Raw genomic sequence first — 11,272 nt, forward strand, 5'->3', positions numbered from 1 at the left:
TACCTCATCAGCCAGAGATTCCTGTCCATAAAATGGCTGCAGATGGAGGGTCATGTGATCTCTATCTGTCCTTGAATAATTGCCCTTGACCTTATATTTATGAATCATAAGGTCCTGGCCGATTTCTCATGGACAGATAGAGATCACATGACCCTTTATCTGTGGCCATTTTATGGACAGGAATCTCTGGCTGATGAGGTAACAGACGGGAGGCTTCACTTTACATATCAGGAAAGCAGAGCAGAAATATTAATATATGTATATTGGTAAATGACCAAATATCCTGCCCGTACAAACATATAACAAAACCATGAAGTAAAGTGGTCCTCCCCTTTAACTATCCAGCATCAGGCACAGGGAATAATCTGGTGCAGCAGAGAACTGTCTAGTTCTTCTCCAAACTGGTCTATCGGTATATTACATTATATACTATAGCCCCTACAAAAAAAAGAATGCACCCCTAATAAATAAAACTATATGCTGTGTTCCACAATGATTTCAACAATATACAGGCAGTCCCCGGGTTACGTACAAGATAGGGTCTGTAGGTTTGTTCTTAAGTTGAATTTGTATGTAAGTCGGAACTGTATACTTTATCATTGTAACCCCCAGCCAAATGTTTTTTGGTCTCGGTGACAATTGGATTTTAAAAATGTTGGATTGTCATTAGAACCAGGATTAACAATAAAGCTTCATTACAGACACCTGTGATAACTGTTATAGCTGATTATTGTAGCCTGGGGCTAAAGTACAGTAAATTACCAACATCCAGAGGTCCGTTTGTAACTAGGGGTCGTATGTAAGTCAGGTGTTCTTAAGTAGGGGACCGCCTGTATTATTATTTATTCTATACAATATATATAATTTATTTGATATTTTTATTTTTTTACATAATGCCCTAGTTAACTATTACTATACCTATAATCCTCGCATTCATTCAATTTACCGTATGAATCCGACTGTAAAACCAAATATGTGTAGGTGTTGTTTATGTTTTCGAAAAATATGGACATTTTTCCTTAAATAAATAATGCTGTTCTCTTTTGCTACTTTCTAGGGATCATAATTAGTTTTATTATTTGGTCACTGTACAATAATGTGGCTTATTTACAGTGGCATGAGATGGAGTTTTTATTACAGGCAGTCCCCGGGTTACATACAAGATAGGGTCTGTAGGTTTGTTCTTAAGTTGAGTTTGTATGTAAGTCGGAACTGTATATTTTATCATTGTAACCCCAGACAGAACTTTTTTGGTCTCTGTGACAATTGGATTTAAAAAATGTTGGGTTGTCATAAGAACCAGGATTACCAATAAAGCTTCATTACAGACACCTGTGATAACTGTTACAGCTGTTTATTGTAGCCTAGGACTAAAGTACAATAAATTACCAATATTCAGTGGTCCGTTTGTAACTATGGGTCGTATGTAAGTCGAGTGTTCTTAAGTAGGGGACCACCTGTATGCTACTTTTGTATTTTGCTTTTTTTTTTAGTACAGCATTTTTTGTTTATTTTGGGGATCATTGGGGTCGTAACAATTTTTATGTTTATTTAATTTATTTATTTTTATGTTATACAAAATAAAACCATTTATGTACAATGTAAATATTTTTCTATTTTCCATTTGAAAGAAACAAACAAAAAAAAAAGGCGAGAACTGAAATCAGCAGAGAGTGAATTAGAACTTTACGTTTATTTCACCGATTGTTATTCTAGTTTGCGATATTTGTTTTTTTCACTATGGTTTAGAGTTTCTGTAAGGCGTCTGTTATGAAGCTTTATTGGTGATCCTTGGTCCCATTGCAGCCAAAAATTTTGGAACTCCAATTGTCATGAGGGCGAATTTTTTTTTTTTGTCTGGAGCTACAATTATAAAATATATAGTTTCGACTTACATACAAATTCAACTTAAGAACAAACCTATGGAACCTTTCTTGTATGTAACCCGGGGACTGCCTGTACATAGAAAAAAGGTCATGTCCCTAAAGCAGAACATAATACTGCAAGAGCTTACGTTTTTTGAGCTGGAAATAAAGATGTTAAAATTCTAACAATGGATGTGTTTGATTTGGTTTCAAAATGATAAAAAAAAAACTTTGAATTAGGTCTTTAATGGGTGAACATCTGATACATTGTCCCGGTCTTTCCCGTTAGGTGTGACCTTAATAAAACACAACAACCTACATTGATGGAGGATGGTTATGCTGGGACTTGTGGTTCCGCAGATGCAGTATCATATTTGGACTCTATTGATCATTGTATTTATGGATAGAGACAGAAGAAAGCTGCACATTCCTAGAGAATGAAACGTGAACTTTCCAAGAATCCTACTGTTATGTGATTGGCTGCCACATTCCCCTCATACAGGGAATACTGGGTATTGCAGTCCTCATGCAATCCCCTCTTCTCCTCTCCCCAGCCTGAATTACTACAAATCCCACAATCCCCAGATTGATATCAAAGAACATCACTTCCTCTCAGAATCCTATTTGACTGCAAGGTATGGGCTGAACTGCTTTGTTAGATGAGTGTTTCTATGTGTGTAGTCTATGTATTCGTATGCGCTCACTTATGCACTAGTGTGTTGCATGACAGCTGGGCGTCAGTTTGTGTGTATGCTAATAAAGATTGGCAGGTTGTGCATCTGCAGTGGGGCTCTGGATGCTCAGGTCCATGCATGCACATGACCACAACATGAAGACTATGGACATGAGATGATTGTGTAGGTTGTTTTTATGTGCATGTTTTCTCCTATTTTTTTTTTTTATACATTGTTTTAGTTATTGTAATATTGTAGATTTCTTACAGAAATTACTTTTGAGGTTTTACATTAAAATGAAGATTATGTCTGCACATAGGTATCAATCAAATTGGCGCAAGCAAAACTGTGAACCCCATTTCAATCGTCATTGAACCTTTGCAAATAAAATCCTAAAAATTTGATCCTTTTTCAGAATCAAACAAGTTTTTAAAAGACAATTTAATTTCAAATTGCTTAAAGGGGTATTCCCATATAACAGCATATTAATGTTATTGTCTGTACATGAAAAATAATACAATTTTTCAATATACTTTTGGTATCAATTCCTCACGGTTTTCTAGATTTCTGCTTCATTCTATATTTCCAGTGGACAGAAATCTGACCATTGTCACACAGGTGCACGGCTCGTTATATCACAGAGAGTAATCAGAGCTGTGTGATATAACGAGCCGTGCACCTGTGTGGCATCACATGACCAGGGATATAATGAGACGTGCAACTGTGTCACATCACATGACCAGGGATATATAACGAGACGTGCAAATGTGTGACATCACATAACCGGGGATATAACGAGCTGTGCACCTGTGTCACATCACATGACCAGGGATATAATGAGATGTGCACCTGTGTGACATCACATGACTAGGGATATATAACGATCCATTCACCTGTGTGACATCACATGACAAGGGATATAATGAGCCGTACAGCTGTATGACATCACATGACCAGGGATATAACAAGCAGAGCACCTGTGTGACATCACATGACCAGGGATCAGTGTTTATCCACTGGAAGTAAATATAGAAGCTTCCTATAGAATGACAGCAAGCAGAGATCTAGAAAGATCTAGATATAACGAGCTGTGCACCTGTGTGACATCAAATGACCAAGGATATAATGAGTTGTGCACCTGTGTGACATCACATGTCCAGTGATATAATGAGCCGTGCACCTGAGTGACATCACATGACCAGGGATATAACGAGCTGTGCACCAGTGTGACATCACATGACTAGGGATATAACGAGCTGTGCACCAGTGTGACATCACATGACTAGGGATATAACGAGCTGTGCACCTGTGTGACATCAAATGACCAAGGATATAATGAGTTGTGCACCTGTGTGACATCACATGTCCAGTGATATAATGAGCCGTGCACCAGTGTGACATCACATGACTAGGGATATAACGAGCTGTGCACCTGTGTGACATCAAATGACCAAGGATATAATGAGTTGTGCACCTGTGTGACATCACATGTCCAGTGATATAATGAGCCGTGCACCTGAGTGACATCACATGACCAGGGATATAACGAGCCATGAACCTGTGTGACCATGGTCAGATTTCTGTCCACTGGAAATAAACAATGAAGCTTCCTATAGTTGGACATCAAGTAAAGTTATAGAAAACTTTGAGGAATTGATACAGATAGTATATAGGAAATTTGTATGACTTTTCATTATCCATTACTTGTTGGAATGGTATTACCTCTTTAAGCCACTATTTCTTGGAGGCGGGAAAAGGCCCTTGAGATTTCTACAGCCTCAACTCGGTTGTGTGAAAAACACAGTCCAGCATGGGTCCATTGAAGTTAATGGGGCCCATTTACTTAGCGGTCCCTGGTGCGTTCCCCGATGTGCATTGTCTAAACTAATTACATTACTATTTACATTTGTTAACGCAATATTATTGCATGTATTAATGTTTTGTTAACATGTGTTCACATTGTGTTTACAATATGTTTTGTAAACTCTACTGTTAACAGTAATGTAATTGGCAAATCACAATCTCAGATGTTGTAATGCATTTTAAAACGCAATGAAAACGCAACATGTGAAGGTGCCGTCAAAGTTAACATCTTGCACTGAAATTGTAGGGTTTAGATAACTTTGATTCCACTGATTAAAGCCGCTGAACTGCAGCTGATTGAGATTGGGGGAAAAAAATGCCTTTTCCGTGTTCTTGTTCTCCCAGGTGTCCTACCTGCAGCTTCCAAGTGTGACAAAATGAAAAAAGAAAAGAAGAATTTTACGGAGAGGATCTTGAATCACGCCCTGGGGATCATTTACCTGCTGACAGGAGAGGTAAAGGATGTAATAAAAGAAACACAACTTAACATACAGGGCATGTTCACACGTTCTGCTAGCGTCGCGTTCATAATGCGACCGTAGGGCACAGAGGGCGGGCCTCAGCCCGATCTCGTATGCGTTTCCAGCGAACAAAAAGCGCAACGTGTGAACGTGCCCTGAGGGTCAATTTTTTCAAGTTACAGCACCAAAGCACTTGTATTGTTCGTTATATACCATCAGACACTAAGGCCGCGGTCACACGTACCGCTAGACGTCCGTTCATAGCGCGACGCTAGCGCACAGGGGGAGGTCCTCGGTCCGAACGCACATGCGTTTCCAGAGAAACGCATGCGATCGGCTTAACAATCGCATGCGTTTCCCTGGAAACGCATGTGCGTTCGGGCCGAGGACCTCCCCCTGTGCGCTAGCGTCGCGTTATGACGGACGCTTAGCGGTACGTGTGACCACGGCCTAAAATTTGTCTTTTCTATAGCAGTTTTCATCCACAAGAGACGCTTATCTGATGGCTGCGGGGGGGGGGGGGAGTTGGGGCATCACTGAATAATTAGTGGAGGACCCTGTTGTCCAGCCATATACTGCCAATAGCTTCAGTTATAAGGCCGGCGGCACACGTGGTGTTTTGAACCCGTTTTTGAGCAGTCCGTTAAAAAAAGCATCCGTTTTTGACCAGTTTTACCAATGATCTTAATTAAAATGGGTCAAAAACGGATGCGTTTTTAACAGACTGCTTAAAAAACGGCCCAAAAACGGGTTCAAAAAGCCACGTGTGCCGCCGCCCTTAGCGCTCTTTCTCATTGGCGCTGTTTTTCATGTCCATGGTTCAATGATTTCTATGGATGCCTTACAAAGCCAGTGATGTCTATGGGTGTTTTCACATTGCCTTATATTTTCACTGAACCATTGTCCGTACATTATTATGAAACAAGTCCTATTTTTTTCACTGATGCGGATCACGGAAGGCAATAAAAGTCAATGAGTCTGCAAAAACCGATGAAACATCTTTTTTTTTTTTCAGGGCGCCTTCCCACGTGGTTAAACGCATCCAAAACGAAAGTAGGAGAAAGTTTGGCCAAAACGCATATGCATTTGCAATGAAATGCATGCGGTTCAGGCAGACCCCCCTCCCACTTTTGTTTTGGATGCGTTTAAAAACGCAAGAAAAACTCCACGCAGGAAGGCGCCCTCACTGATGATGCTGAAAAACCGAGACATAAGGGTGGTGGCACACGTTAGCGTTTTGAACTTGTTTTTATGCCGTTTTTAAGCAGTCCGTTAAAAAACGCAAAAACTGTCAAAAACTGTCCTGCACAGTGCTACAGCCTGTGAAGCTACAGTGTGGAGAGGCTTGGTTAACACCTCTTGCTAATTAGCATGATTTTTAAGGTTGATATTAGAAGGAAAGAGGCCATGGATAACAAATATAAGAATATTACTACAGTCACTGGATCTATGAGTAAGTGGTTTATCCTGATGGATTTTGATGGCACATTTTCTTTAAATATTAAAACAGCCTCTTCGCACCAAACTGTTCTGAACTGCTCTATAATGTCCTATATTTGTCATTATTATCATTTATTAATTTTACTATGTTTTGTTCTCATGGTTCAGGAATATGTAATTGTTAAGAAGAACTCTCCTCACAGCGCCTCTCATCTGCTATCTGGAGAGGTAAGTGTCCGAGCTGACCAAAGACACAACAAGTTTATCTAAAAGGGAATAGTGAGACTTTTTTTATATCATATTTTGGGGTAAAAAGGTAACTACTTACTGGCATGTAGGGCTTAGAAAAAAAAAACTCTAAGCAAATCAAAGCATTGGACTCATTTCAAAGCACTTTTCAAGATACCGTATTTTTCGGACTATAAGGCGCACAAAAAATCCTTTCATTTTCTCAGAAATCAAAGGTGCGCTTTATAGTCCAGTGCGCCTTATATATGAACCGTAATTACAGACAACAGCTGCCTTGAACTGTGCACAGGTCTGCCACCTGCTGGTCATTCATCCTTATAATCCGGTGTGGCTTATATATGAACCTAGATGTTTTAACGGGCATTTATTGATGGTGCGCCTTATAATCTGGTGCGCCTTATAGTCTGAAAAATATGGTACTTAGTGCAGTTCTGTGAGCAGGGATGTCCACTTTCAGCAAATAAAGGATGTTGTTTGTGTAATGAAAAGTTATAGAAATTGCCAATACAGGCAGTCCCCGGGTTACATACAAGATAGGGTCTGGAGGTTTGTTCTTAAGTTGAATTTGTATGTAAGTCGAAACTGTATATTTTATAATGGAAGTTCTAGACAATTTTTTTTCTTTTGCCCCAGTGACAATTGGAGTTTCAAAATTTTTGGTGTAATTGGACCAAGAATTATCAATAAAGCTTCATTACAGACACCTTACAGCTGATCATTGCAGTCTGGGACTATAGTAAAGCATCCAGAGAGCTTCACCAGAGGTCACAGTGGGCAGAGGGGTCCGTCTGTAACTATGGGTTGTCTGTAAGTCGGGTGTCCTTAAGTAGGGGACCGCCTGTATACTTTCTGCATCAATTTCTTACAGTTTCCTAGATCTCTGCTTGCTGTCTTTCTATAGAAAGCTTCCATGTATACTTCCAGTGCATAGAAATCCATCCAATGGACACAAAGGTGCACAGAAAGTAATAGGACATGACCACTAAAAATGAACATAGAAGCTTTCTATAGCAGGACAGCAAGCAGAGAGCAAGTTTGTAAAAAAAATCTTGATCATGAGTAATGGGCCTCAGACAGTGAATGTTCTCCTGCTCCATTCGATTGGGAGAATGGGACCCCTGTTCTTGTGATTTGTGGGAGTCCCAGCTGGATCCAACATGGTCAGAAGTGTTTGAGAAAAGTTCAGTAAAAGTTTGTAGAGATATTTCTATCACAACATTTTTTTTAGTAATAACTAAATGGTTACTTTTGGAACTTTTATTTTTCAGGTGCCGATAAAATGTGGGGATATTTCAATCTACTTTTCAATGGAGGAGTGGGATTTTATAGAGGAACATAAGGACCTCTACCAGGAGGTCACACTGAAGAATCCAAAGATACTTAATTCATCTGAAATCTTAGAAGATATCATTGAAGGTTAGTGAATTTCACCAATCATAGTTCCATAATTAGAGGGTTGTAAAATGACCTGAGGGTGCGGTCACACGTTGCATTTAACACAACGAGATTTGCCTAATTAAACAGCTGTTAACACCCAAGCGTTAACATTTGCATTTTGTAAACACAATTGTTAACAGCTGTTTAATTAGGCAAATCTTTCTTCAGCTGTTTTAAATGCGACGTGTGCCTGCACCCTGAGGGTGATGTCACACATGGTGTTTTTGGTCCGTTTTTAAACATCCGTTGTCAGTCCATTTTTGGCAGTTTACCATGCATTTGGCTGCTTACAACTTGTTTATCTATTAAAATAATTGGGAAAAACGGACTAAAAACGGACCAAAAACAGACCAAAAACGCCATGTGTGGCATCACCCTAAACCGCTCCAGTAATATCAAGCCGTACATCTCTATGTAGCCCTCGTCTTCGAGCACATATAATATTATATTTAAGTTCTCTTTTTTAATTCTTTACCATTAATAAATTAATAGTTATTGTCTTGCAATGAACAGATAACCGGGAACAAGTTGACACTCTGCCGATTATTGAGGAAGTGAATGGAAACGGTGAGAGTCACCCGGTGGAAGTATCTCACAAGATCTGTCCAGGTTGGTGTAAATGTATCTATTATAAGTAAACGGGTCTTCCTTTTGCCACTTTGTTCTATATGACTGATATGAAACTGTGTGTTTAAGTTACGGTACCAGAAATTTTTACGGAGAGACAGGACACATCTGTACACAGCGAGAAAGTACAGGCTGCGACCAATGACAACGACATTTTGCAAGTGGAAATTGATTCTGAAACCTATTTAGGTAAGTTGCATTAAAGGCACCAATACATTCATCGTTTCATCAGGCCACACACGTTTACTTGCAGCGTCAACATCTACATTTATGTCTTCTGTAGGGGAATATTATCCTAGTCATATACCTGATGCCAGACAGAGAGAAGAACACTTAAGATTTCGGGAGAAGGCAATCCATGGTGATACATGGGCTGGTAAGCATGTAACCTGTAACTGGTTTCCTAGGAAATTAAAAATAGCATGCTCTTCACCCTCTCTGTATAGTAGCGAGCTACTGTCTCCGAATTATAGGACATGGCCTGTATTTTTCCATGCACAGTCACGGTGAGACAATGGGGATCATTTACTCCGCACACCGCATTTTTGTCGGGCTTCCCGACTATTTCCGGTTTGCGCCGCATTTAACAGGGTTTTTTGGCGCACGCGATCGGAGCAATGGTGCTGACTTTCATGCAACACAAATCGGGCGGCGTGGACGACGGACAACCCAATTGATTCAGACTAAGCGTGGGATTTAAAATTCAAATTGTGTCGCAAGACATGCACTCACATACAGCGAAAAGAAGAGGGTGATCTCTGGCGGACCTCAGCAGGGAAGCGACACATGCAGGATATCGGGCGCACGATGTTGGTGAATCGCTCCGGATTTCATCCTCGTCGGACAACGCACGTCGAGGATACAGTACTGGGTAAGTTGCTACTGGAAAACCCTGTTGACTTTCCTTTGAAGCAAGTCTATACTTTCAAATGAATTGGAGCTGAGCTGCATTAGCCATGCTTGACCACTACAAAGAGAACAGAGCTGTGCTTACGACTTTGTTATAGTTCAGCCAAAAACAGCTGATTGGTGGGAGCGGTACCCCTATCAATCACAGTTACATGTTCTTCGCATGCACAGCATTTCATTCCAATGCTGGGAAGTGGGTCGGATTAGCTGGGTGAAATAAAGAGCAGTTCTGGAGAGAGGGTGAGGTTCTGGAGTAGAGCTCGGGCAGCTGAGGCCATATAACTGGTAAAACTTCCTCATTTATATAAAACTTTAATTCTTCTACTGAAGAATCTGAATCTGTGTGAGGGACCTAGTGGTTACGTAGTGCCGGTGGTGGTGGTTGTAGACTATCTCTGTGCTATTCTACCTTCTTATAGCTCAGCAATGGACTATAGATCTAAAACATCCAAAATGTGGGGCAGGTGAATGGTCGCAAAGCAGAATCAGGTTTCGATATAGCTCCTGATTCCTCCTCCCAAGGAAACCAGGTTGTTGATGTCTTACACCTGAACGTCTTTTCTTATTCTTATTCTTATCATTGTCACTGTTTTGTTTGCAGTACATCCTGTTCCTGCTGATAACTCCATGGACAGAACTTTTCAAGACGAGCCTTATAATTTGTTCTGTTCACCTACTGGGTCAGCAGATGATGATATGAGCATTTTTCATGGCTTCCAAGAAGAAGAAAACTCCCTGGCCAAGTCCCCCTCTTATGAAACCGGGAACGTCATGTTTACATTGGCTTCTGAAGAATGCGATCCCGACTCGTTACTCTTCAGTAAGGGCTATAGTAGTGTTAATCATGATACAGTAGTGGGTAATAAACGCCTTGAGGAGAGAAATGTCAGAAAGACATCTGAAAGGCTTAGCAGGTTGTCTTCTCAAGTCACCGAAAGAGCCGAACAAGTAGGGGAAAAAACCCATCAATGTGATGACTGCGGGAAACACTTCGATTACAAATCCAACCTTATCAGACATCAAAGATGTCACACCGGTGAAAAACCATATGGCTGTGAAGAATGTGGTAAGCGTTATGCCACCAAATCTCACCTAACCATCCACAAGAGAACACATCTCAGCGGCAAACCGCACCAATGCAACGAGTGCGGGAAACACTTTACATACAAGTCCCAAATCGCAATGCACCAAAGGACACACACCGGGGAGAAGCCACATACCTGCCATTTATGCGGAAAGAACTTTGCCTATAAATCGTATCTGATCATACACCAGAGGATCCATTCGGGGGAGCGCCCGCATATGTGCCCTCAGTGTGGCAAATGCTTCACAGACAAGTCCAACCTTCGCAAGCACCAAAATACCCATGTGGAAAACAAGCCTTACATCTGCAAAGAATGCGGCAAACACTTCAATTCCAAAAATAGCTACATCTCACATCAAAGGACGCACCAGGGAACCAAGTATAAAAATTAAAGGCCGCACACTAGTCATAGTGCTCACACGTACCATGCACAAACGAGCGGCAACATTTCTAGGCTAAATGTGTATTAGCGCAATGAATTCCATTCCCGTCCATGAAACGTCAGCTTTAACCGTGTCGGACAGACCGAACACCATAGGGCATCATCCGTTGTGTTTTTGTGAAGGGGGTCACTTAATTTCACCAAAACGATAGGTGGATTTGCCAAAAACGTAGGATAGGAAGACCTAAAATTGTGAATTTACAGTGTTTCGAATTGGGACA

The 11,272-nt window shown here is 40.7% G+C and overlaps 1 protein-coding gene across 2 annotated transcripts; it reads left to right on the plus strand.

Annotated features, from left to right (window-relative positions):
* The first annotated feature begins 2,281 nt into the window (after window positions 1-2,281).
* LOC140076611 (uncharacterized) lies at window positions 2,282-11,272 on the plus strand. Of its 2 annotated transcripts, none has more exons than XM_072123214.1 (8): window positions 2,282-2,500; window positions 4,748-4,857; window positions 6,472-6,531; window positions 7,821-7,968; window positions 8,503-8,598; window positions 8,686-8,805; window positions 8,900-8,992; window positions 10,127-11,272. In XM_072123214.1, the coding sequence occupies exons 2-8, from the start codon at window positions 4,780-4,782 to the stop codon at window positions 10,999-11,001; spliced, it is 1,470 nt and encodes a 489-aa protein (XP_071979315.1). In that variant the 5' UTR covers window positions 2,282-2,500; window positions 4,748-4,779; the 3' UTR covers window positions 11,002-11,272. The 2 variants fall into 2 exon arrangements, with proteins under 2 accessions (XP_071979315.1, XP_071979316.1); XM_072123215.1 differs by lacking the exon at window positions 2,282-2,500 and adding an exon at window positions 2,516-2,722.

The sequence above is a fragment of the Engystomops pustulosus genome, chromosome 9 (assembly GCF_040894005.1).
Source record: "Engystomops pustulosus chromosome 9, aEngPut4.maternal, whole genome shotgun sequence".
NCBI classification, from domain to species: domain Eukaryota; kingdom Metazoa; phylum Chordata; class Amphibia; order Anura; family Leptodactylidae; genus Engystomops; species Engystomops pustulosus.